Source organism: Eulemur rufifrons, chromosome 2 (genome assembly GCF_041146395.1).
Source record: "Eulemur rufifrons isolate Redbay chromosome 2, OSU_ERuf_1, whole genome shotgun sequence".
Classification (NCBI taxonomy): domain Eukaryota; kingdom Metazoa; phylum Chordata; class Mammalia; order Primates; family Lemuridae; genus Eulemur; species Eulemur rufifrons.
The window spans coordinates 17,026,699-17,053,765 of NC_090984.1; the positions used below are offsets into that span (position 1 = coordinate 17,026,699).

The following is a 27,067-nucleotide window of genomic DNA, read 5'->3' on the forward strand; positions in this document are numbered from 1 at the left end:
TCAGGCCCTCGCTCCAAGTCAGGCTGGTGCTGAGCCCTGATGCAATGCCACCCTTCCCCAGAGCTCCTGTCCCCATGTCACCTCCACACACTTCCTGATGACCTTGTCTGTCCTGGGACTGCCCCAGCACACAAGCTCCTGAGCGCAGGCGCTCACGCGTCCTCACCCGGAGGGGAGGCCCCGATGCAGCTCCCCTCACCTCTCCCCTCGGTGCGCCAAGACCGAGCCTCGAGACCGCATGGGGTCCCTGGGCTGCCAGGCCCCCTCCTGGCTGCCCCTCCCCTCAGCCCCCACCACTTCAATCCATCCCTCTCTGTCCTCCAGCCCCAGCCCCTGCCGGGCCTCCCTCCCCTGGCTCTGCTGGCTCTCGCGGGACCTGTCCCTGTCCCCGTCCCGCCACACCAGACCCTCCCTCCAGCCTCCTCCGCCCTCCTCACTGTCCCAACGGGAATCCCAGACTTCACCCTCCAGGGCCTCAGGCAGCCCCTGCCTCCATTCCAGCTTGGCCGGCCTTGGTGATGCCCCCTGGCCTCGGGCCCATCTGTCAGGTGGGGGTGGCAGCAGTGGCACCCCCGAGGCCCGACACCCCGCCCTCCAGGCTCCTCTGCCCCTCACAGCTGCCATTCCCGTGGCCAGAGCGTCCGGGCCACTCGGGAACCGATGCCCACACACTCCACACGAGCCCGCCTGCCCCCTTCCCCTCCACCAGCAACCTTCCCCTCACTTGCTGTGCCCCGGGTCCCCCAGTGTGGCCAGCCCTCAGAGGACACGCTCAGAGCAGCACCACCCCCATCCTCCCTGCCATGGTGACAGCACATCTGGGGGGCCGGTCCCTGACTGGGCACTGTGCCTGCAGAGACAGCCGTGAGGTCTCTGTGGCCTGCGAGGGCCAGTCCCCTACCGTGACAGCCAGGCCTGGGGCAGGACTGTGCGGCCCCCACCCAGCCGGGACCCACAGACGCCAGCCAGCCCTGCTGTGCATGAATCCACAACTTGTTTAATGACAGTGACACTGCATTACATGGAAAACAAGGCTCCGTCTGTCCTGCAGGGCACCCGCCACCCGCCTCTGCAGCCACAGTCACCCGCCAAGGCGACAAGTGTGTCGCCCTCTCCTGCGTCGGGACCTGCAGTGGTTCTGAGCCCAGGGGAGGGTCCCATAGAGGCCCGTGCGGGTCCCACACTCAGAGCCGACCAGGCCCCCTGCCGACAGCAGCTCTGAGGCTCCCAGCAATGCCCGGGGCTGAGTGAGGGGAAGGTAGGTTTGTTTTCTTGTTAAAAAAAAAAACAAAAAACTCAAACAGTAAGACTAGACCAATCAAACGCACACCTCCTATGTACACACGACCTGCCGAGGCAGGAGGGGCGGGACGCGCAGGTGGATGCCAGTCGTCCTGGGGGTGCAGCGACCTGCCTCCTCTACACCAGCAGGCTCTGCCCGGTGGCCCGGCCCCCAGGAGCAGCGGGTGGGTGGGGGTGGGGGTGGGGGTGGGGGTAGGGGGAGGCCCGGCAGGTCCCAGCCCCTCGCTGTCTAGCCTCAAACAAAAACATGGAAGTCCAAAGAAAAGTCACAAATACGTATGTACACATGCACACACCCGCCTGCTCCACCCCACAGTCGGTCTCACCCCTGCCTGCTGTCCGGGAACAGGGAGCATAAGCCAGTATCTGAGCGTCAGGTGTCAGGGAAAGCCCAGGAAGCTTCTGGAAGGACCAAGGCCCCCCAATCCTTCTGCCCTGACCTCCCCATGGCGCCGGCACAGACGGACACAACAGCACAAGTCAGCCGAGGACGCTGAGGCCCCCATGGTCACTCAGACCCAGCCGCCTTCAAAGGGACCCTGGCCACCCGCAAGCACGGGGAACTCGAGTCTGGCTCGGGGAAGGAGGACGCTGGACCCCACTGGGGACACGATGAGGTCACTCTCCAGCCAGCATGGCCAACGGGTTCCTTCTGCTTTCCTGGAGGACGAGTCCCTCTGCAGAGCTTCTCCTCCGGCGTGAGGGCCACGGCCCAGCAGGACGCTCGGACCCCAACTGGGGCTGCTGCCCGCGGGCGTCGCTCCACATAGCGCTTCAACCGCGACCCTGCCCGGGCGCTGACCACAGAGATGGCAGCAAAGACGCCTCCAACCCAGCTGGGGCCCCTCGATGCACCGGCGCCTGTGGGCTCACAGGCCCCCGCAGCCACCTGGCTCTGGGCTGGCGGAGGGCCGCGTCTGTGAAGAGGCAGCCGGGGTGCCAGGCCCCCGTGTCCAGCTGTCTGTCCCAGGCGCGTGGGCAGAGGTGGCTTCCAGGAAAGGCATGCAGCCCCGACCAGGTGACAGGTGTGGCAGGCGAGGGTCTGGGGCATCCATCCTGCTCCGGGTGTAAATGGTCCGACCAGGGCCACGCGGCCACCCACGGTGGTTCTTGGCCTTCGGGAAGGAGATGGAGCCCCCCGCGGGCCCACCCCAAACACCGGCGACGTGCTCACAATCAGGCGTTTAATGAGACTCCAGGGTTCTCCAGGCCCAGCTCCCGCCCCGGCCGCCCCTCTGGGGTTGTGCGGGAGGCAGGGTCCATGCAAGCCGAGCACAGCTGGGGGTCTCCAAACCCTGGACAGCTGGCGCCACGTGTCCCGCCCGGCAGGTTTACCGGATCCTGGTGAAGAGGTTGAGGACAGACACGGACTCCTGTGGACACACGGGAGGGTCGGGCTGAGCCACAGCCCCAGGGGGGAAGGGCTGCCTGGAAGGAAACTGAGGCTGCGGGCCTGGCCCCCAGGGTGACTGGGAGGCGCCGTCCCGCCCTGCCCTGCTGCTCCCTGGGTGCCCCTGCCCATGACCTGGGTGTGAGGTCAGGGGCGTGGAGGTGGGGGACCCCGGGGGGCAGGTGTGCCCGAGAGGACAGGGCAGCAGGGGGCGTGTGGCACTGTGATACCGACCGACTTTACCTTTGTCGAACGGGTTTTGCTGAAGACATTCCAGAACCTCAGGGTCTCGTCCCCAGCACCGGTGACTATGGCCTCCCCATCAGGGGACATCGCCTGTGGACGGGAAAGGGCTGAGCTTCAGGCAGGGCCCCCCAGGCCGCACGGGCAGAGGCCAAGGAGGCAGCGTTTTCCCCCAGGCACAAAGGATGCCCCTGTAGGGAGGGACGGTCAACTCTGTGCAAACGCAAAGGGTCGACACACACAGATCACCCAGACACGCTGACTCGGCTCACGGCGTTTTCTCTGGGAAGAACAAAACCTTGGAGAGTGAGCGGCATTGGGGGCGAGGGCCACCCCCTTTGCCCTGTCCCAGCCACGTGCACACGGTCATTTTGTGAGACGACCACGCAGATTACCTGAATGGCCAAATGTACATTATTTTTGGCTTTCTTCATGTCTCTTTTGGTGAAAAATAAAAAAAAAAAAAAGTAAATGCAGGTTCTCAAGGAGCAGGGCGGGGACGTTGGTAAAGCACATTCATGAAGACGACAGAACCAGGCCTGGTGCGGTGGCTCACACCTGTCATCCCCCCACTTTGGGAGGCCGAGGCAGGAAGATCGCTTGAGGTCAGGAGTTCGAGACCTGACCTCGAACCCTGACCACTCAGCCTGACCAAGAGTGAGACCCTGTCTCTACTAAAAATAGAATAATCAGCCAGGCATGATGGTAGCACCTGTGGTCCCAGCTACTGGGGAGGCTGAGGCAGGAGGCTCGCGTGAGCCCAGCAGTTGGAGGCTGCAGTGAGCTATGATGACGCCACTGCACTCCAGCCTGGGTGACAGAGTGAGACTCTGTCTCCAAAAAAAAAAAGGGGGAAAATCAAACTGATGACAAAACCGACATTTGAGACACAACCTGCCACGTCGCTGCCCGCCTCCAGGCGCCCACGCTGCACCCAGCACAGTTCCCCTGCAGAAGAGGGTGGGCCACGGGCACCTGCACGCCAGCCACCCCACACAGACTCACCAGGTACAGGACGCGGTAGGAGTGCCCGGTCAGCTTGGCCACCTGGGTCAGGGACGGGTACTTCCAAACGAGGATCTGGTTCTGCGAGTAGCCGTGCGTGCTCACCTGGGTGGCCAGAGGGGGCAGGCGGTCAGGCCGGGCCGAGGCGGGGCCGCCCTCTGCCCCGAACTCCCACCGAGTGCACGTGAGAGCTCAGAGACGCTAGCCAGGGCCCTGGAGGAGCGGGACACGGCGAGGCCACGATGCGCCCAGGGTCTGGGTCCCTGACAACTTCCTGCCTTCTCAGCCGGCCTCCTCCGCCCTGCCCCATGCTGAGCCACACTAACGCTTTCCTCGCGAACGGCCGTCAGGTGCCAAGGGCGGAACAGACGTCCAGGCCGACTGGCATCTGCGCGACGCCCCACTCACCAGCTCGTTGGCGTGCTTGGACCAGGCGAGGTTGCACACCTGGGAGCCCGTGTCGATGCACTGCAGCGGCTGCCCCGTGAGTGTGTTCCAGAAGCGGATACAGCGGTCGGCCGTGCCGCCGCCGGACGCCAGCAGGCCGTGCTGGTGTGGGGACCAAGCGATGGCCTTCACGGCCGCCAGGTGCTCTGTGTACTGCTGCACGGGGCTGAGGCTCGAGTGGTTCCAGACCAGCAGCTGGGGGACAGGGGCTGTGAGGCCTGGGGACACCCCCAGACCCGAGGAGCTGTGGCCCTACAGGCTGGCCCCCGACAGGGAGGATGCAGCCCCTTCGCCCCCGTGGCACAGGCCCCACCTCTAGCCCCTCCTGGTCCTCCCTCGAGGACCCCTAGGGGCACACTCTTGTCACCCTGTGCAATCCTGCAGGATTGGCCCAGTGGGAGGGACAAGCCCAAGGCCGCACAGCCGCCAGGGGCAGAGCCTGGCTGACCTGCTGCAGAGCACCCTCCACCCCCTGTCACCAGCAGTGTGAGGGACAGTCCCCACAGCACGGGGCACAGCACCCGGGGAAAGGGACGCCTTGGCTGCATGTGGGGTGGCGATCTCGCCTGGGGTGCGTACCTTGTTGTCGTTGCCCCCTGAGGCGAGGAGCTGGTGGTCCGTGGACCACTTAAGCCCGCACACCTCCTGCCGGTGGCCCTGCAGCCGCCGCTCTGACTGCAGGGGCGGGGTGCGGATGTCCCTCTGCAGGATCATGCGGTCCCGGCTCCCAGACGAGAGCTGGTCGGCGTTCCAGGCCAGCGCCCCTGGGGGCCAGGCAGAAGGCGGGTGAGCCCTGGCCTCGAGAGCTGGGCCCGGGGGAGCCACCAGCCCGCCAGGACAGGGCTCCTCACCCACGCGCGCTGTGTGGCCTTCCAACATGGACAGCTTCTTCCCCGCGGCGGCGTCCCAGATCTGCACAAAGCCCTTGTGTGTGCCCACCGCCACCAGGTTCCCCTGGGATGGAAGCAAGGCGCAGCAGAGAGTGGGCATGAGGCCCCAGCGTGGGGACCCTGCAGCCAGCCAGGCCTTGGTGGCCCTGGGATCTGCCCTCGCCAGGGCCTTGGGGCGGTTTCCCTAAACAATCTTGAACACACGTCCTTGTGGGTGAAGCTTAAAACCCTCCTCGGAGTTTTCCGGGGTGACAGGCACCCGGGGCACACGGTGTGTGGGTTTGCCCGAGTCCGGCCAACACACTCAGGACTTGCGCACTTGGACGTGTGCACGTCTCACACAGAAAGGAGAGAACTGCGAACGGGCACTGAGGTCCCCTGTGACGCAGGTGCTGAGGGGCAGAGTGCGAACGGCTGCAACCGACTTTGAAGGTGTCAGAAAATAAGACGGACGGATGGCGAGGAGGGGACAGAGCCAGCGTTAAGCGCCAAGGGCAGCTCTGGGCGGGGCACACGGACCTGCACTGTAACATTCTCTCTGCTGCTTGGACGTTCTCACAGTATCAAATGACCCAGACCCAAGCGTCCCCGCTGAAAGTGGAGTTCCAGGGGAGCTGAATCGCGGCTGGACAAGGAAATCTCCAGCAATCGGGCTTTGCTTCCCCGCTGGCCCTTCCCCAGCGGTTACTGTAACCCTCGCTACCAGCAGCGAGCCCAGGCAGGGACAGGTGGGGACATGTGCGTGCGCCTGTGCCTGGACCCTGGAGGTCTCGGGCTACGCTCTGGCTCCTCTGGGTGTCCCAGCACTGCCCGGCGGGGGCCAAGCCCTCTGGACTCACCCGCTCAGACCAGCCCACGGAGGTCACTGAGTCCCCTTCCACAGAAAGGTCGCAGAGCCGGGTCACCTGGGGGCAGAGGTCAGTGTCGGCTTATGTGCTGCCTGCTGGTCCTTCAAGGCCCCGGACTGTCCAACCACCCACTGTCATCCGTCTGTTCCCTCAGTCACTGCGCCAGGCCAAGGGGTGCCCAGGCTGGCCAGCACAGGGCTGAGCCTGGGGACTCCTGCACGGCCTGAGCGTGCCGAGAGCGGTGGCAGATGCAGGCCATGGGCTGCTGAGGCGCAGGCGGACGCGGCCCTCCCTCTGCAAGGCCTCCGCGTGCCTTCTCGTGAGACCCCTTGTGTGGTTTGAGCCTGAGAACACCCACCCCAGGGACCAGCAGGCCCCTGTGCCCGGTGACCACTCCAGGAGAGCAGCCACTCAGCCATCACGGGCTCGGCAGGCCAGGACGCCCACCTCCCACTTCTTACTGATCGGGGCAGAGGCCGCGGCTCCGGTGGGGACTCCCTGCCACCACAGACGTCGGCCCCAGAAGAGAGGGACGTGGAGACGCCCTGCCCGCACCTGCCACCCGCCCTGGAGCCTCCGGGGGCAGAGTGGCAGGAAAGGCTAACCAGGCGCTGCCCCGATTCCAGAGCCCCACAGCGACACGGGCACCTGCCACGCAGGCCCCCAGAGCACAGGCACACGCACACCCCGCGCTCAAGGTGCCCACCTGGCTGGTGCACGCGCTCCACAGGTACACACAGGTCCCCAGCCCCACGCTGAGCACGTTGAGGGACGACCAGTCGACCAGGTTCAGGTAAAAGTCGTCCTGCAGCTCGGGCGCGTCCAGGACCTTGAAGGGGATCTTGGAGATCTTGCGGGTGGGTTTCCGTGGAGACCGGAGCAGCTTCTGACTGCAGACACAGCGGCATGGCAGCGTCAGCCAACGCGTTAGTGTCGCTTTTTGGCAAATGCACAGAAAACATGTCCTCCCTGCTGCCCCCACCCGTCTTTGAGACCAGTGCTGCCGGGCCACAGCGTGTCCTCAGTGACGGGGTCCTCTGGGCCCCCTCTGGGCCTGGCACACCTGTGCCACTAACCATGGCTCCCTGGGCCTGGGCCCCTCTGCTACGAGGGGACCCACTCCTGGGAGGCTCCACTGCAGCCCCACCCTGCCTGTCCCAGGACCTGCAGGGACCTGCTGCCGAGGTGCCTGGACTCACCTCTTGTTGCTGACGGGGGACAGGGAGTACGGCGACACGTCGTTGCCGTCGTCAGGGCTCGAGCGCTTGGTGCTGAGGGAGTACTGGGGCGGGACGTGTTGGCTGAGTCGGTGCCGCAGCCCCGGCCCCCGAGCCCCCCGTGCCCTGGGACAGGCGAGTGAGGAGGGGGCGCTCGCCAGCCACCCTGTAGCCCACGTGCCCAGCCAGGCGCCAAAGCCGCGCAGGGCGGCGCTCCAAGCAGGAAGGAGCAGACCGGGCCTTGCTCTGAGGCGTCCACCCTGCAGTGACCACGAACACCAGCGCCTTCTGCTCGAGTGGCCCAGCCCCGCCGCCCGCCCTCGAGGGCCCATGCTGGGCGTATGACCCTGCCTCGGGCCCCCGACCACCTCGGGGGCAGGCGGGAGGTGCTCTGTGAGGACTTCCTGCTCCTGCAGAGAGGACCCCGGCGCCCCCTGGGCTGTGTGTCCAGACACCTGGCCTCCCCCAGGCAGGGCCCTGTCCCTGGTACTCGGGCCCCCACACAGCACTGCTGCCGGGGGAAGAAACGTGAAACGCTGGGCCTGGATTCTTCCTGCGCCCCCACCTCCTGGCTCACTTGCTGGGTACCCCAGCTTGGCAAGGGAGGGGAGATCCCTGCCCCGGCCAGCTAGGGAGGGGGTGGCTTGGCTGGGGCTGGGCTGCGGCCAGGAACAGTGCTCCTGACGGGTCCCCAGGGCCTGGGCCCAGGCTGGGGAGGCAGAGCTGGGAGGCTGCTGCCCGAGGCCGCGGGCTCACCGTGAAGAGGCCCTTCTTCTCGGGCGTGGACGGCTGCAGCCGGCGGTCCTCGGTCTGCGGGTCCTGCACCTTCTCGATGCCAGCTCCCAGCAGCTCGTTCTTGAGCAGGGCGGAGTAGGCCAGGCCATCTGCGGGCACCGGGCACAGTGAGGCGGGGCGGGCGGGCCAGGCTGCAGGGGCTGGGCGGGCTCAGGTCCTCACCTTTGCCGTTGTCCGAGGTGGCGTCCTTGGCCTTCCGGTTTTGGCTGGGTGACTTCTCATTCTCCTGTGGGAGGAAGGGAAAAGGCGGGAAGGGATGCTGTGCCCACTGTCCCCAGCCCTGGGGTGTCCCCACACCCTGCCCGCGGCGCCCTCACATTGATCCTGTGGAAGTTCACGCTCCAGTTGGCGCCGGCTCGCGAGGGGATGAAGCGGTCTCCGTGCTTGCTGGGTGATGACACTGGGGAGTTGGCGGGTGTCAGGGTTCTCCGCATCTCTGTGACCTGAGACGAAGGTGGGAGGGGCTCGTTCTCTGTCCTTGGAGCCCCCAGAGCGGACCCCAAGGCGAGCCTCTCTTCTTGGCCACTGAACAAAGTGAAAACCCAATGGGTGAAGGCCGAGCATTCTGGTCAGTGACTTGGGTGCTGGAGGTCCCCAGAGGTGCCAGGCCTGTGGCAGGCACACTGTCCCCACTCCAGGGCCCGGAGGGTGGACAGGGCAGGGGCGCGGGATGGTGGGGGACAGAGCCCAAGAGCAGGGCTGGTGAGGCCCCGACTGCTCTCCCAGGGGGATGCCACGCGGCTTTGCGATTTCCGAAGCATTGCAGACAGAAGTGCCAACGGTGTGGGACACAGAACGTTTCTTCCCGGAACCCCTGGGCGTCTGCCGCCCCTCACCCCTGCGCGTCTGCCGCCCCTCACCCCTGCTTCCCCAACACCAGTACGTTCTCGCCCACCACCCTCCCGCCTGAACCAGGCCCGGGGCCCCCGCCGAGCCTCCCACCCCACTTGTCCCAGGTGTCCTTTCTCTCCAGGAGGGGTCTGCTGTGTGCTGTGTCCCCTAAGGACACACTGGAGGGCTGAGGCCCACGCCCTGGGAATGGAACCTCATCTGGGCACGGGTTCCCTGCACGTGTAATCACAACCATGGTCACCAATGTGAGAGGGAAATACAGACAGAGACGGGGGAGGGTGTCATGGGACAGAGGCAGAGACTGTGACCTTGTGGCCATGGCCAGTGGACGCCTGGCACCCCGAGAAGCTGTGGAGGGACCAAGGCCGTGCACATCTTTAAAAAAAATTTTTTTTAACTTTTTTTAAAGATAGTCAAATTTAGCGGGGGGGGGGGGGGGGCAGCATGTGTTGTATACCAGGTTTAGTGACACTAATACTAGTAACTTTTGATAACCCAGTACCATCAGACCAGCCCTAATCTTTTCTTAAAGAGACAGGTGTTGCTCTGGCCCCCAGGCTGCAGTGGCTCGATCCCACGTCACGGCAGCCTCCGCCTCGGCCCCCACGCACACCCTGATCCTGGACGTCTGCCCGCGGGGGCCGCAGCGGATGGACACACGGCTGCTATTCAAGCCGCCGTCCTCAGGCCTCTGTGGGGAGCCCCAGGAATGAACACAGACTCCATGCTGGGGTCACTGTCACATCCGCCGTCACATCTCTGTGGCCCTCCAGTCTGGGAGGCTCCTCCGCCTCTCCTGTCACGACCTAACACACGCGCGGTTTCGGCCAGTTCCCCAACGCTGAGCTGTCACCTACTGGTCCCTCCAGCGCGGGTTCAACCCTGACCACGGCCTTGGGGGTGGACTGGCGCCCCTCACAGCCCTGCGGTGACGAAGGCGGGTGGGCACCCGATGGGCTGCGGGACTCCCGCAGCAGGGGGAGGGGTGCACAGGGCCTAGGTGCCACCGGCGCTCGGGGCAGGTACTCACACAGGGCATCGTGTTCTCGTTCTGAATGACGATCTGGCGGAGCAGGCGCCGCTCATAGTCCTGGTCCATGGCGAGGCAGGGCCCGGCCGCGGTCAGCCTGCGGGGCGGTGGGAGGGGTCAGCAGGCAGGGCCAGCTGCGGGACAGGCAGCAGCACCCCCCGGAAGCCAGTGCGGCTCACGCAGGCACCAGCTGGGCTCTCCAGGCCCCTCTGGGGGACTCCCACAGCCCCTCCCTCATGCTGGGCCAGTCTTCCACTCGCCCTGCCCCGGCCCCTCCTCGCTGCCCGCAGAACCTTCCAGCCCACACAGCCCCCGCCTCGTCCTCCTCCTGCAAAGGGGAAGCGGCTTTCTGCCCTGGGGTCCGGGGAGGGAAATGGGGGGAGGGGGCGGGAAAGAGTCAAGGTGGTCCCAGCCAGGATCCCCCTCCCCAGCATGGCAGCCCTGATGTCTTGACGTGCCAGCCACAACCCACGAGGCACGCGTGCAAGTACGTGAGTGGGGGAGCCCCCATGTGGGGCCGGGGGACAGGCTAGACCAGGCCACCGCCCAGGCACGTCGGCCTCCAGTGGACAATCCACGCTCACACCGGTTACAGTGGAGGAAACGTCCCGGGCCCTCGGGCTCTGCCCAAGCCAGGAAGGCCTGAGGCGGCATGTATGTCTAGGCCTCAAGACAGTGCTGGAAAGGAGACCCGCAAAGAACATTCTAGAGAGGAAAGAGCAGGTCCGCATGGCTTGGGGTAGGAAGGGCTTGGCCGGTTCCAGGACAGAGCCCCCCAACGCAGGTAGAAGGCGGCCGCGACACGGTGCTCTTGACATCAGGGGTCTGCAGGCCCCCGCCGACAGCCAAACGCACACCGCCTGCCTCCCCAGTAGCAGAGGGTCTCGCCTGTCGCCCAGGCTGGAGTGCAGTGGCGTCATCACAGCTCACTGCAGCCTCCAACTCCTGGCTGATCCTCCCACCTTGGCCTCCCAAGGAGCTGGGACTACAGGTGCCACCACCACACTTAGCCTGTAAGTAAAGTCTGATTGACGCACGGTGGGCTCCGAGGACAGAGCTGCCACAGAGATTGCCTGGCCCTCACAGAAAGGCCCGAGAGCCCTGTGTGACCTGGGGGGCCGCCTCAGAGCCGGGGGAGCTCGGATGAAGTGGGAGTTTTCAGCACAGCCTGGCACAGAGGGGCCTGGAGGACTCCAGCGCCTTTGTCCTGCTGCCCTGGGTGGCTCCTGTGGCCTGTCATCTGCCACCAACACCTAGGCTCCTCTAGCGGGAGCCCAATGGCACCCAGGGCCTTTGGCACCCCAGTTCCAGGCCCTGAGCCTCCACGTGGGCACCCAGGTTGGCAACGGATCAAAAAAAGTTTACAATTCCCACGTGTAGCACCATGGTAAAGTCAGCACGTGCCCTTCTAAGAAAAAGTGGTAAAATACGTACCACCAAGTTTATCATTTTAACCATTCTCCAGTGCAAAGCTCAGCGGCGTTGAGCACACTCCTGCTGCTGTGCAATGTCACCACCCTCCACCCGCACAACTTTCTCATCTTCCCAAACTGAAGCTCTGTCCCCATGAAACACCCACTCCCCGTCCCCTCCCTGTCCCCTCCCCAGCCCCTGGTAACACCCTCTGGCATTAGTTCCTCAACCGACCCAACAATTCCACCCGTTAGTAGACACACACCCAAGAAAGTACACGCCCACACAGAAACTTGTCCCTGAACGGTCACAGCAGCTCGATTCGCAACAGCCAAGAGGTGGAAACAGCTCAGGTGTCCATCGACAGGTGAGTGGACAAACACACGTGGTCCACCCACACATGGAACATCACTAGGCCATGAAAAGGGACGAGGCTCCGACACAGGCCACGGTGTGGATGGACCTTGAGGACACCGTGCTCAGTGAGAGACGCCAGACACAGAAGGACTCACAGTGTGTGACTCCGTCCGTGTGAAATGTCCAGAACAGGCAGGTCCACAGAGACGGGAGCAGAGGCCACACTTGCTTTGTACAATCCAGACACCCAGGAAGGCACTACTTGGCACCACCAGGTGGGGAACAAACCCAGGTTCCCTGCTGTCCTGTCATCTCGGGAACTACATCCTGATACCAAGGAGACTGGCCAATTCCTTTTTTCACATCCCCAAGTGGCCTCTCTGACGAGCTCCTGGTCCTACAGCAGCAGGGCTGTGGACCGTGTGGCTGTATCGTCCCATTAGCCTGCTGGGTCCCCCTGGGGCGGCGCTGCCCCGCTCTGCACACAGGGCTCCCGGTACACCAGCAGGCCCTAAAGGTGGATGCTCAGCCTCGGCCACAGCAGGGCCAATCAGACTCCGAGGGACAGCAGTGTGCAGCCAGCAGTCCCGTGTTACTGCGTTTTTGTGTATCTCGTGCCCCTAGGCACGGCCTCATGACCCTGACACCAGCACAACCCCTCGGGCAGATGACACTAAGCCCCAGGGTGGGGCAGCGACGGCCCAGGATCGGGTGGACATGGAAAGGGGCCCCTGCCCTGTGGCTCCTCCACCCGGGCCTCACAGACACCAGGCCGCCTGCTCTGCTGGGAATTGAGCTGCAGCACCCCCTCCCCGGCTGGAGCCCCCAGAGACCCCCATGTGGCTCAATCCAAGGCCCAGGTCCTGGTCCCAGGATGTGGATGGAGGCTGCCTCCCACCTCCCGAGCCCCCAGCCCACACACACTGCCCACGCCCCGCCCCACCCAAAGGCCCAGCCGCGCCCAGGGGTCCACCATGGGCCCCCACCACCCGTGACCACTCCTGGGGCCACACTGGCCATACCTGGGCTGAGAAGAGACCTGTGGGTCTGTCCCCAGTGGACATACCCATTTGAGGGATGGTTTCCCCAGGCCAAAGCCAGGCCACCTCACAGCCACAGCGCCAGGCCAAGCGTTAAACACAACTGAGCCCCAGGAGGGGGCTGGACAGAGAAGCTCTAGAAATTTCAGCCTGCCAGTGGTACATTTTCCCAGGGTCCTTCCAGTCAACTATGCTGTGCCCCAAGAGGCCGGGGGTGCCCCCCACTGTGTCCCACAGGCTGTGGGACCGATGCTGAGAGGAGCTGGGGTCTACGTGCGTCCACACGCACCCACGGAACGGAGAGAAAACCATGGGGCAGACGTCACCTTCGAAAGCAGAATCGCTTTACGGAAAACCCACCCTGGGGGGCTACTGGGTGGTCCGCACTGGTCAGCACTGCTAGGTCGAGGCTGCACGCGAGTGGACATCAGCCGTGGTCACAGGTGGGGAAACAGCTGGAAACATGCTTCACCGATGGCAGGGCCCAGACTGCAGCCTTCCACCTTGCGCACCAGAAACCAAGCAGAGCCCCAAACACCGCGGTGGCTCCGCAGCAGGGGACGGAGGCCAGTGCACCCAGTGGGAGCTCCGGAGCTGCCGCCACGACTCCAAGAGTCCCAGGGCCGAGCGCTGAATTCGCTGAGCCCAGCAAACATGCAGCGGCAGGGAGGTGGCCCTCCGCCCGCTGCCCAGCAGGTCCTCGCCGCCGTCAGCCCACCCAGGCCTGGCCGCTGCAGGCAGCTCATGAGCCCCGCGCAGCCGCGGGCAACCCGCCATTCACAGACATGGCTGCTGAGAGTCAGGGACGATCCAGATGTCCCAAGTGTGGGGGTCTCACCCCAGACCCTGTGCACACGTCACCTCACGCAGACACAGGGATTCTGCAGGGGGTATGGAGTTAAGAACCTCGAGATGGGAGGTCACCCTGGATGACCCGGGGGCCCAGTGACGGCACAGGGTCCTCCCACGAGGGGGCAGAGGGTCGGAGGCAGAGAGACTGGGAGACGCTGCGCTGCTGGCTCTGGAGGGGGAGGAAGGGCCCCGAGCTAAGGAACATAGGCGGCCACTAGACGCTGGGAAAGGCGGGAGACGGGTTCTCCCCTGGAGCCCCCAGGAGGGACGGGCCCTGCTACACCTTGATGTCAGTCCATGAGGCCTGTGATGGCCTCTGGCCTGCAGGGCTGGAGAGGATGCATCTCTGTTGATGTGTGTGCTCACCATGGCCAGAGGCCTTCCCTGCACGACCCCGTCCCCGTGCGGCTCCTGCAGGAGGCCCAGCCAGCCCTGCCTCCCCCCCCTTCCCTGAGCCCCCAACTCCCCTGACTCCTGGTGGCCCCATCTGTCGGGGAGGCGGCTCATCCACCACACCCATTACAAAGCACCCCAGGCCTGGCACCAAGGGCCACGGTCCCATCCACAGGGCAAAGGTCAAGGAACCAGGTGAGGAGGACTCCCCAGCAGCACGTGCTACCAGGAAGCGCATTTTCAAAAGTGGCCCCAACAACCAGCTGCTGTAGTGAGGGCGAGAGGGACACAGCGTCCAGATGGGGCTGAGGGCCCCGAGCAGGGGAACCTCCCCGAGACCCAGCGCCCCGCAGAGGGGCCCTTGGGACGCAGGCACAGGCTCTGACCTTCCACATCCAGATGCGACTTGGGAGTGCGCCTGGCCCTTGCTGCTGGCCTGGCGGGGGCCTCTCTCAGGCTCCTGAACCTCAACAACCTCTGGCCTCGTATCTGCTGAAATTGGATGAACTCAGCACCCACTGGGCTCCAGGACTCTCGGAGCCTTGGCAGCCGCAGGGAAAGTCCTGCGTCCTGGGCCTGGGACCTCCTGGGGCCCCACACCCCAGCGCCTGCAGTGCTCAGCTCAGGGACTCCCCGGCCACCTCCTCTAAGCCCCACCTGCCTGTGCTACAGGAAGAACAAAAGACCCAAAAGCCATGAGGTCTGAAAGGGTGGCCAATTCAACAACGGAAAAACTAAGTGTCTGCAAGGCACAACACACCACCAACAGAGTTAAAAAAAAAAAAAAAATGACAAAACTGGGGAAAATATTTGCCACCCATAGGAGAGCCCAAATCGGCAAGGACACTCACCTTTCCCTCGCAGCCGGGACACCACTTTCCCACCTGTCAGGCGCAGGGTCTACGGACAGGGAAGGCGACACGCCCTCTCTGGCCAAGGCGTGGGGAGAGGCAGCCGCGAGCACTGTTGGCAGGGGATGAAACCGCTACTGCTTTGGAGGAGGACGATTTGGCAATTGCTTCCAAAATTCTAAAAAAAATGCACATCCTGTTTGATGCGCTATTTCTACTTCTAAGAATTTATCCTTAGAAACTCCAGGCGCGTGTGCAAAGGGGTACTCGCTGCGCTGCCAGGACACGGGGAAGAGACGTCCCGCAGAGGGGCGGGCGGCAGGGCTGTGGGACCTGTCGCTGCGTGGAGCAGGCTGCTTCTGGAGAGAACCACTAGCCAAGGGCAGGGGTGGGGACGATAGAAGACAGGGAGGAAGGAACTGCTTTTGTTGCGTTCTCTGTCACGTGCACACTGGCGCCCAGGGACAGAGACGGAGCAGACAGAGCACTCGCTCACTCGCTGCACAGCGGCCGTCCGAGTGAGATGAACCAGTATCTTTTATCGCTGTCCACTGGTAACCACGGAGCACAGACAGCGACCTGTGCAGCCGAGCGGAAAGGCTCCAACCAGATCAAGGGAGTTTAGCGCCAACAAGGAGCCTCGCCACGCGCTGGGGGTGACCTGGTGATCACATCCATGGGTGCCCGGCTGGGGGGCTGCTGCGACTCTGCCCACATGGCCGCCCCTGCAGGCTGGGCTCCGCCTGCCCATCCCCAGGGCACTGTTGCTGGGGGTCTCGCACACCCACCGAGCCAGCTCACAAGGGAAGGTCCACCCTTCACCCTGAAGCCCCCAGAATGAAGAGCCCGGAGGCCCTGCTGCCACCGCCTGGGACAAGCCCTCAATCTCCGAGCCTCACCCTGCTCCCCCAGCAGAGCAGTGACAAGGCCCTGGCGCGGAGGGAGACCCCGGGATAAGTATGTGGGAACCTGAGTTACACCTGCTCATACCAGACACCAGGACAAGCTCCCGATGGGGCAGACAGCACAGACTGGGGACCCCCAGCCCCTGGGACTCCCCTCCTCGCTCCCTCCCCCATCCAGTGTGGACTGAAACGAGTGCAGCCTCCTAGGACTTCGGCAGGGCAGGGGACCGTGGTACCTGCCAAGTCTCTTGGAGGTCCGTGGAATCCCTTCACCCGGGGGGGGGGTCTCACCTGGGGTGATTCTGCTCCCTCCAGGGGACACTTGTGGGGAGCTCCTGGCATGGGGCAGGTGGAGGCAGGGACGCTGCTCAGCACCTGCAGTGCCCAAGACGGCCCACCCCAGTGCCTCCGGTCCCAGTGTCCAAGGGCCACAGGGCAGACCCTGCTCTACGGCCAGGCCAGGCCAGGCCAGGGAGGCTTGAATGAGTGAGACGTGGAGAGCGCGTGGGCTGGGCCTGGAGTCAGCCAAGCCCCCCAGTGTCGCGGAGCAGGAAGCTCCCCAGCCCCACCTTACGAAAGAGGAAACGGAGCCAGATGAGGAGGCTGTCTGTGTGGGACGGATGACACAGCGTGTCGTCTCGCGGCCTGTCCTGGAGGCCCCCAACCGGGGCTGGAAAGTGGAAGGAGCATCGATGTGTCAACAGGGCGTGGGTATGAGTCCCCAGAGTTCTCACCCGTCACCGAACATCCCCAAGAACAGAGAAGGCTGGTTCTAGAAGCCCTCAGCCAAATCCTGACTCCTTCAAGGTCTTGCTTAGCTTGAAAAACTGGTCCCTGCGGCTTTTATATTTTTTCAGGCTGTTCGATGAACAAAAGAATCGAAATGTCCCAACAGTAGCTCTTCTGTGACTCACGCACTGCGGCTGACTGTGAGGTGATGTAAACTGGGGTGTCCCCTCGGCCCTGCGGACATTTGTCCGGATCACGCTCTGGGGAGGGCCGTCCTGGGCTGCAGGTGCCAAGCAGCGCCTTGTCCCTCGCCCTGATCCGCTGCACACCAGGAGCTCCCCCAGTCGTGACAACCACAGATGTCCCCAGACACTGTCCAGCAACCCTGGAGGCGGGACCGCCCCTGAGCAAGGGTAACTCCAGTCCCCTCCTCAGCCAATGCTCACAGGCGAGGTGGCGTCTGATACCCACGGGAACACGGAGCAGACAGGAGGAACGGGGAGCAGCCGGAGCACTAGAACACGGACAGGGACATGGACAGAAACGAATCCGCCTGCGCCCACCACGGGCCACACAGTCTGTGCTGCATTTTTGTCCTCAGCCCTGTGGGCAGCGGCTGTCTTATCTCAGGCTCAAAGTCACCGCAGACAGCCTCAAAGTCACTGCGTAGCCAGCAAGGGTAGCGCTGGGACAGGGACCTGCTGCCACTCCCTGGCCCTGCCCTACAGGTATGAGGCTCCCAGGCAGAGGCTCAGACCCCACACTCCCCTGTCACAGCTGGAGCTTCACACGATGGCTCAGCAGGAAGCATCCAATTAAGGATCACTGGGCCACAGTGACAAGAGGCTGGGGTGGGGCTTGGGCACAACCCTCCACAGGTACCAGAATCCTCTGTGCCAAGCGCTCCTGAGGGCTCCCAGGCGCAGGAGCCCGGGTAGCTGGGAGACCAGGGCAGCCCCAGGCACCCCCAACACCTGCAAGACCCCAGGCCCAGCCGCCTCCCCTCGGGGCCCCTTCCTCCCAGGGCCTGTGGTCTGTTCTCAGCCATCGTCCACGTGCTGTCATGGGCTTGCAAGCTCCCTGCTCTGCCTGCCTCCTGCGCCCCACGCGCCCTCCGTGAAACGCAGCTTTCTCAGCGTCACCCTGTCCCCCAATCTCCTTCCCAGCCACCCTCCCAGAAGATGAATCGAGATGAGTCTCTGGGGCGGCACTTGGATCCCCTTGGGTCCACAATGTCATTAAGGGGAGACCATGCAAGTGGCATGAGCCCCGCACCAGGACATGCCGTCCACCAAGCGCAGCCCTCGGCCCTGCGGAACCCTTCTCGCTCCCAGGACCCAAACCAAACAAGGCCCTGGCAGGGTCCCTGGCAAGAGCAGGGGCTTTGGAGGGGCCAGCCCAGGCCTTGAGTCCCAGCCTCAATCCTTTCTGGCCACATGGTTTTGGTAGCTTCACTTCTTGGGACCTCAATCTTTTCATCTGCCAAGTGGGGACAACACTGCCCGCCTGCACAGCTGTGCCATCGGTAGGTCTGAGGGGTAGCCAGCGGCGACCTGCCCCAGGGGAGGTGCTCAGTGAGAGGTGGCTGGTCCTGCTGGCTCAATGACAGGCACACACAGGTCCCCAGGCCCGCTTCCTGCTGCCTTATCCATGCAGTGCCTGTGGGCTGTGTGGCTCGAGGGCACCCTGGTGGCCACCAAGCTGCCCCAGTGACCTCCTAGACACAGACCACACCACCCATCTGTCCTGTTGGTGAGGACAGACTTCCCCCAGAGAGGGGGAGGATGTCCCCAGTCAAGGGGCTCCCCGAGGGAGGCTGGCTGTGGTCTCAAGGGTGGCCTGGGCCAATGGAGAGGTCGACTCTGGACCAGAACCGGGCCGGCCTGGGGACAGCCAATATACAGAGGCAGCCCCGTGAGGAGTGGCCTCCCACCCTGCGGAAAAGCAAGCTGAGCTGGCGCCCCGACCTCCACAGTCGGCACAGACGCAGCCGGGAGTGGCTGAAGCCAAAGACGGCTGTGCCCAGATGAGCATCGGGGGACTTCCCTGGGTGCCCACGTGAGTCACTACGAGGCCAATAACTTATAGGGAGGCCTGGCCCCCGGGCCCAGGAACACATTCATCGCCTTTTCATTCATTCGTTCACTCGCGCAGCCAGTAGATGCCTCCTCCCCACTGACCTCTGCCAGGGTTCCAGGCGCTGACCCAGGCGCTGCTAAGCAGAGCTGAAGCTGCTGTCCCCACGGGGCACGCAGGCGGCAGGTGGATGAGAATCCCACCCCTGGGATCTCACTGCCAGCCTGCCCTGCCAGAGCTGCTGCCTCACACCTTCCGGTGACACCAAAGGTCAAACCTGACCTTGCTTCTCCTTGGCCTCTGGGCACCACCAAGCACCCACGACCCCGCTGGACTGGGCGGGAGGTTCAGAGCAAAAGGACATCTGGGTCTGCAGCAGCCAGAACACACACACGCCCCATGCAAAGGAAGGAGGGAAGGAAATGCGTGTGCGGAGCAGCACCGACTCCCAAGGCTGGACCGGGACAGAAGAGGATCGGACTGAGCCCCGAGAGGTCCCTGAGGGCCTCTCTTCTGTGTCTCTGCACAGGCCTGCAGGGCGGGGGCTCACCCTGCCCCCGGGGCAGCCGGTCCCCACTCTGCCGTCCCTGGCACTGCAGACACTCGGGCCCCATAGCTCTCTGCCAGTGTGTGGGGGGGGTACTGTCCTGGGCACTGCTGAGCAGCCTCCCTGTACCCACCCCCCGTGCCACCCCAGTCATGACAACCATGGATGTCTCCAGACGATGCCCTGTGCCCACGGAGGGGCAGAGTCAACGCAGGTGGACGAGGTCCGGTTTGGGGGAATCCCTGGGAGAGGAGTTGTTTCCTCCGGCAAACAGACCCGCCCCCAGCCCTCCAGCAAGAGCAGACAGAGCCCTTCCGGCCAGCACCCATCCTTCCCGTGCCCGCCATCTCCCACCCGCCCACCCGGTAGCCTTTGGGCCTGGCGGCAACAAGATCCTCACTGAGGGATCTCAATGTGGTGGTTCCCGGGCCAAATCTGATCTGGGCGAGGGAAGATTCCTGACGGAAGAGAGTGTGTGCAAAAAGGCCGGCTGCTTTCCAGAGCCGCGCAGCGGTTGGGGTGGAAGGGACGCTCTGGGGCAGGAGAGAGGGCAAGGTGGACAGGCCAGAGGGTAGGTCCCCCGAGCCGGGCCCTGGGGTGGGCAGCGCACACATGACTCACTGTGGTATGGTATGGAGGCCAGGCAGTGTGGCAGAGACTGGGGGACAATGACTGCCCTGTCCAGGTCCTAAGACATGGTGGGGACAGGGAGAGGAGGGCCCAGTGTGAGACGCAGGTAGGCAGGATGGATGAGACTTTTGTACCTGAATATAGGGCTGGGGCAGGGAGGGGAAGGGTCCCGGGGAGGGGCGGGGTTGAGGACAGAGTGACCTCCTCGGGGCACTCTCAACCTGAGGTGCCTGTGAACACCCAGGAGAAATGGCAACTGGACGCTGGCCACATGGGCCTGGAGTTCAGGAGCAAGTAAGAGGTAAGGAACCTGCGGGCCAGGCTTCCCAGGGACACGGTGCAGACGGGGGTGCTGGCGCCCAAGTCACAGAGCAAGAAAAAGGGTCCCCAACAGCAACCAGCCCCCACACAACAACCAGTGCCCAACTGTTCCTGGAAGCTCTGCTCGCAACAGACAAAGGCTGGAAACAGCACAGTGTCCACGGACAGGTGAGTGGACACACACAGGGTGGTCCGTCCACACGTGGACTATCACTCAGCCATGAAAAGGGACGAGGCTCTGACACAGGCCACGGCGTGGATGGACCTTGAGGACATCTGCTCAGTGAGAGACGCCAGACACAGAAGGACACAGTGTGTGACTCCCTGTATGTGAAATGTCCAGAACAGGCAGATCCACAGAGACGGGACGTGGATTCGTGGGTGCCAGGGGCTGGAGGTGACTGCTGACAGGGAATGGAGTTCCTTTGGGGATGATCAGAATGTTCTAGAATTAGAGGTGATGGTTGCACAAGTCTGTGAATATATAAAAACCACGGAATTTTACACTTTGAACGGGTGAGTTGTGTGACATGACAATTATATCAGGATAAAGCTGTTACCAGGAAAAATTAAATAAGTTTTAAAAATAAAATAGAAAAAGAAGGTCCCATGCAGGAGGCTGAAGGAACAGCCGACCAAGTGGCCACGACAGCGGGTCTTGCTTTTCTCTGGGCGAAGCGTGCACCACCAGGTTCGTGATGCTTCAGTGACTAAAGGAAGCAAGGCCAGGCGCGAAGCAAAGTGCCTCTCATTCCATTCACAAGTGAGGAAACTGAGGCAAAGGAAAGTAGTTACTTGCCAAGGCACGTGGAGACCAATGGCTGCTGAGGACATGAACGTCCCTGGACGAAAACTGCAGTGCCCCACTAGGGCTCTGGGTCTGTGCTGAGCCCAGTGGCCACCAGAGCACATGCTGGACACACAGGCATCCAGGAGGCAGCTCTCAGCGCTCTGCTGTCCCCATAGGCACACATACAGGGTGGGCTCTGCAGGGGTGAACGTGAGGTGTGGGCAGGGCAGTGAGAGGTGGAGGTGACAAGTAGGAGGTGCCCAGAGGGAGCTGTCGAGGGCAGAAGAGAGGGGAGACCAAATACCCCATTCCCTGCTCAGTGGGCACCCCAGTTCCGTGTCAGCTCCCAGCAAGGGCCCGACTCGCCCTCAGTCCACCCATCTGCCCACCCCTCAGCCAGCACTGGGAGCTCCAGCCCTGCCGGGGCACTGTGCGGTACTGGGGACAGCATGGAGACCAGGCCTTTCCCCATTGGCGCCGAGGACACTGGGCACGGATGGTTCTCTGTGGTGGGCACTGGGCACTGTGAGGTGCTGAGCTGCACCCCGAGCCCAAACACTGCCGAGTGTCTCCTGGGAACAGAACTGGCCCGGCCGAGGACCTCTGCTCCAGGAGAAGGAATTACAGGATACTGTGACTTGGCCAGTTCCTAGAAGACCAAGTCCCTGTATCTTGACCCTGGCCAACAGTCACTGGGATCGGCCCTACAAACAGAAAGACTTTGGATCCTCATTCCTCTACGTGACACCAAGCAAAAGGTCCCCAGAACCAATCCCATTCTGGACCTCCCCAAATCCAGAGTCACCAATACAAAAACCCCATCTGGCCAGGAGTCCCAACAAACAGCACCAGCGAGGGGCTTCCTGTTGCACTAGAGGGCGGGTCTGAAAGTCACCTAGACCCACCTCCCAAGACCTGTCAGCCTTTTTCGTTCACTTCTAGGTACTGCCCCCCGCTCCCCCCACCCCAGCCTCCAACCCCTTCTCTCAGCCAGGGCACCAGTTCTGATCTTTTACTTGGGAAACAGTCGCCGGAGCAAACTGGTCACCACAGCATTGCTGAGACATCCACATCCAGCAAAGCAAGGATCCGTCATCTGGCCAAGAGTCTCCCAAGACCAGAGCACCCCGGTCTCTGAAGGGGCAGAGTCTCCGAAGGGGCAGTCTGCGTCTTTAACAAAGCCCCCTGCAATCCAACATCACAAAGCCCCCTGCAATCCAACATCACAAAACCCTCTGCAACCCAACATCACAAAACCCTCTGCAATCCAACGTCACTCTCCAGGAAAGGCACTGAAGGCACCAAAGGCACCGGCAGCCAGAACACCTGCTTCCACCCTGGAATTCCGAAGGAAGTGACAATCTGGTATTGCCAAATCAGACAGGGCCCTTGACACAGAAGGCCACTAGAAATTCTGCATGACAAACGGCCTCAGATACATCCACTCTGGGGACCGTCCCCAGAGGATGTCACCTGCTTTCATAGCATGCAAATCTAGCCCCCACCCCCAAGAGAGACCACCCAACCTCTTCTACTTCAAAGTCCCTCCGGGCTGTCCCCATCCCAGGGGTGGCTGTGTGTGTTCTGGGTGGATGATTTTTCTCTACCTAAATCACCCCCGCGGGGTGGGGAGGGGGGGTGGGGGGGGTCCCTCACCATGGGGAGGCATGAGGTCATCGCCCAGTGGACTGGGGAGGGATGAGGGGATCTGCTTCTTGAGCCTGGGGATGAGTTTGGGGCAGATAAAACGGGGAAAAAAAAACAAAAGTTTAGGCTGAACAAACATCTGCATGTGGCTGGGTCTCAGGCTTTTGGGTGGGGACAGGTCTGGAAGATGGGTGGCAAATCACAGGTTTCAGTAGGGGAAGAAGGCTCTGACTGGGGTACCCTCCACATTTCGGGGAACTCAGGTGGCCGAGCTTGTGTTTGTGGGAATACACAGGCTGGAGGTTCAGATGGGAGGGGGAGAGTTGGGCACAGGCAGGCTGTCTCAGGTTTTGGTGGGATCACCCCTGAAATGGGAAAGCTGGGTTTCAGGGGGTATCGAGGCTAGTGGGGGGTCACTCTGGGATGGTGGAGGAGCAGAAAGCAGGGGCTCCAGGTGGGACCGGGACATGTATGCCTTCAAACCGCAGTGGAACTGGGCGGTGCATACAATGGTGACCCCAGACACACAGGGTCCCAACCTTCAGTCTCCTCGTTTCCGGGTCTCCAGGACTCGGACTGCACTTTCTTGGGGTGAAAGGTAGGTTGGGGCCTGGGCAAGAGAGTCACAACAGGTTCAGCTATTGGGGCCGGTGCAAATGTGCGGAGGGCTCGAATTTGGAAGACCCAAGGATGACAGGCCAGAGAGAAACAACCAGGGTCGGGAGAATGTGGGTCTGCCGTGCTGGGGAGAGGGCCGGCCCGGGGCGCCCTGGCGCCTGGCTTTGGGGGGTCGGGGCTCAGCCTGCTGGGTTAAGGAGGATGGGGGAGGACGACTGCAGGGGGAGGTCGCGGCTTGCAGGTGGCTCGGGCTGGGGGAGTCATGACAGGGCCTGACCTGGGGGGACGCTCGGTTTTGGGGATTCACACGGGAGGTGGGGATGCTGAGGTCACCGGGGCCTAGCTCGGCCCGGGGGGCGGCATTCAGAGGAGCTGTGGGCTCCTGGAGGGGCCTGAGTTGGGCGGGGCCGCAGCCAGGCTCCCCGCCCGGTTTGGAGGGGTCTGCGGTCGACCCCGCCGCCTCGGGCCCAGGGGGCGGGTCCCCGACCCCGGCCGCCTCACCTGGCTCGCTCTCGTCGCCCGCTGGCTCCCGCCGGCCCCGCCTCTCCCGGCACCGCGCCGCGCCCGCCTCCGACCCCCGCAGCTCCCCCAAGCCCGGCCGCGGCCGCCGCGGACGGGATCCCGGGCTCCGCGGTCCCTAATATGGCGCCGCTGGCTGCTCCGCGGACTCCCGGCTCCCTCCCTCCGCCGCGCGCGCCCGGCTGGCCGCGCGCGCGCCCCCTCGCCCGCCCGCCGGGCCACGCCCCCGCGTCGGCGTGCTGCGTGCCGCGGCCCCGCCCGGTCACGCCCCCCGGGCCCCAGATCCCCACGCCACGCCACGCCCATTCTGCGCGACTGCGCCTGCGCGCGTTGAGCACCTCGGGAGGACGTGACGTCTCCCGCGATTCGAATCAATACAGGAAGCGCGGCGCCACGCGTTGCCAAGGGCAACCGCGGCCGGAAATGGACTGAAGCTGCGAGGAAAAGGCGGAAGTGGCTCTGCTGGGGGAGGGCGTGGTTCTTAACTGGGGACGGTCGCGGAATCCGGCGCCCGTGGGCGGGCCCACGACAAGGGAGACCTTAGCCGGGCACACACGCGCGTGATGGGCACAAATGAGACCCAACACCAGGGGCGTGTCCCGGACATACATACCTAACCGCGGAGACAGTCATTCATTCATTAATTCAACAAACACGTATTGGGCGCCTGCTGGGTGCTCCTGCAGGCCCCAAGGATACAGCAGGGGACAAAACAGACACAATGGGCAGAGCCTCTGCGTACTCAAACGTTTCTCTAAAAAAGATATGCAAATAGCCGCTACCCTCTTGCAGAGATGCTAAACGTCATTAGTCATTCAGGAAATGCAAATCAGAACCACAGTGAGATACCGGTTCACGCCTACCGGGGTGGCTACAATTCAAAACAAAACACATCAGTACAGACAAAAAAGAAAAAAGAGAAAGAAAAGTGTTGGCAAGGACGTGGAGATATCGAAAACCCTCGTACACTGCTGGTGGCTGCTGCGGAAACCAGTCTGGCAGTTCCTCCAAAAGTTAAACATAGCATTGCCATATGACACAGCAACCGCACGCATAGGTACCTACCCAAGAGAAATAAACACATACATCCACACGAAAGCTCGTACACCCATGTTCATAGCAGCATTATGCATCATAGCCAAAAAGTGCCAACCACCCTAATGTCCATCAGCTGATGAATGGATAGTGGCCCATTCATACAATGGGACATTATTTCACAAGAAAAAAGCATGAGGCACCGACACGTTACACTGTGGATGAACCTTGAAAACATCATGCTGGGTGAAAGAAGCCAGACACGAAAGACCACAGATTGTGTGATTCCATTTATATACAATGTCCAGAATAGGCAAATCCATAGAGAAGAAAGCTTAGTGGTTGCCAGGGGCTGGGGGAGAGGGATGGGGAGTGAGGGAGGGATAGGGGCTTTCTATTTTGGGGTGATGAAAATATTCTAAAATTAACGTGGTGATGGTTGCACAACTCTGACTATACTAAAATCCATTGAATTATACAATTTACGTGGATGAATTGTATGGTATGTGAGCTATAACTCAATAAAGCTGTTATTTAAAAGTTCCTGTTTTCCTGGAGCTGAGGAACGCAGAAATCAAAACAGAAACGGGAGAGCAAGGGGTTGTAGTTTCAGACACAGGGGTCAGGGAAGGTCTCCCTGCCTATGTGATGCCTGGACAAAGACCTGAAAGAAAGGACTGCACCTTTCATGAAGACGACATATTCTATATCGTCACCATCCAATATGACAGCTACTGGCCAGGTGTGTCTATAGAGCACTTGAAATGTGGATAGTCCCACTCTGTAGCTGAATTTTTAATTTTTTAAAAGTGAAGTAATTCAAATGTAAATAGAAAGAACCTAATACTCGATTCAGTTCTTGGAAAATTATTAGGCATGCTCGGAACATCTGGAACAGGTGAATTTACTCTTTCCACTGTGAAATTTTATAAAATATAACTAGAGATCTAGTATTTCCAGGGAAAATTAGTACCAAAGTTGAGATGTGCTGTATGTGGCCAATACACATGGGATTTTAAGACTGAGTATGAAAATAATAATATAAACTACATCATTAATAATTGTTGATTTTGATTACATGTTGAAATAAATTTTTTTTTTTTTTTTGAGACAGAGACTCACTCTGTCACCCTGGGTAGGGTGCCATGGCTTCAGCCTAGCTCACAGCAACCTCCAACTCCTGGGCTCAAGCGATCCTTCTGCCTCAGCCTCCCGAGTAGCTGGGGTTCCAGGTGTACACCACCACACCCAGCTAATTTTTCCATGTTTAGTAGAGATGGGGTCTCACTCTTGCTCAGGCTGGTCTCAAATTCCTGACCTCAACCGATCCTCCTGCCTCAGCCTCCCAGAGTGCTAGGATGACAGGCATGAGCCACTGCACCTGGCCTCTGCATTATTTCTTACAACTGCGTAGACTCCATAATGCTCTCAATGTAACTTTCATTTTGAAAATCAAAAATAATTGCCTTAGACTGTAGTTTATCTTGTTTACGGAGTTTTTCAGCCCTCCCCTAAATTTTCTGCCTGAGACGACGAGTGCCAAAATTGCCTCTACTTTGTCCCCAAACTGCTGGGCAAATTTTTCCTCTCTCTGTTTCCACCTACGAAGAGCATCATTTAATTCCTATTTTATTCCTCCTATTTTAGCAGAGGTTCACATTTTGGCAGAATAGACGTCCAAAGGGGAGACAGAGCCCAGTAAGCCTTCAATAGATCGATGCTGCGTGCTGTGCAGAGTGTCTTAAGAGAGAATGGAGGCTGCAGGTGTCCTGTGCGGGAGGCGGGATGTCTCTTGTTCAGGCAGGCTCGAGCCGGGGACCAGGCAAGGGTTCCTGGATGCCCAAACTGAGACTGGACCAATAACTCAGTGTTATGGGCTAAATCCTGTCACTCCCCCTCGCCCACCGCCCCCGACAAAAGACACGTTCAAGGTCTAACCCCGGTACCCTTGAACGTGACCTTGTTTGGAAAAGAGGGTCTTTGCAGATGCAATTAAGATGAGATCATACTGGATTGGAGTGGGCCCTGATCCAATGACAGGTGTCCTTATAAGAGAAGGAGATTCAGACACAGAACACGCAGACAGACACGTAGGGAAGGAGGCCACGTGAAGACAGAAGCAGAGATTGGAGTGATGCAGCCACAAGCCCAAGAACACCAGGGATTGTGGCCAGCACCAGAGGCTGGAAGAGGCAGGAAGGACCCTCCCCGGGAACCTGCCGAGGGGGGACAGCTCAGCAGACATCCTGACTTCAGATTTCTGGCCTCCGGGACCTTGCTCGAGCACAGAGGAGCCATGGGACAGAACCTGCAGACGTCCAGGCT

The 27,067-nt window shown here is 61.8% G+C and overlaps 1 protein-coding gene across 2 annotated transcripts; it reads right to left on the reverse strand.

Moving 5' to 3' along the window:
* Positions 1-1,492: 1,492 nt before the first annotated feature.
* Positions 1,493-23,882, reverse strand: FZR1 (fizzy and cell division cycle 20 related 1). 2 transcript variants are annotated; one of them, XM_069497618.1, is made up of 14 exons: positions 23,690-23,882; positions 10,020-10,116; positions 8,455-8,580; positions 8,300-8,363; positions 8,099-8,226; positions 7,325-7,407; positions 6,832-7,015; positions 6,117-6,182; positions 5,239-5,341; positions 4,967-5,151; positions 4,349-4,582; positions 3,941-4,045; positions 2,936-3,028; positions 1,493-2,675 (listed from the first exon to the last, which is right to left on the reverse strand). In XM_069497618.1, exons 2-14 carry the CDS (start codon positions 10,086-10,088, stop codon positions 2,634-2,636), a joined length of 1,482 nt encoding a protein of 493 aa, XP_069353719.1. In that variant the 5' UTR covers positions 10,089-10,116; positions 23,690-23,882; the 3' UTR covers positions 1,493-2,633. The 2 variants fall into 2 exon arrangements, with proteins under 2 accessions (XP_069353719.1, XP_069353709.1); XM_069497608.1 differs by having other exon boundaries at positions 2,927-3,028.
* Between the last annotated feature and the right edge of the window lie 3,185 nt (positions 23,883-27,067).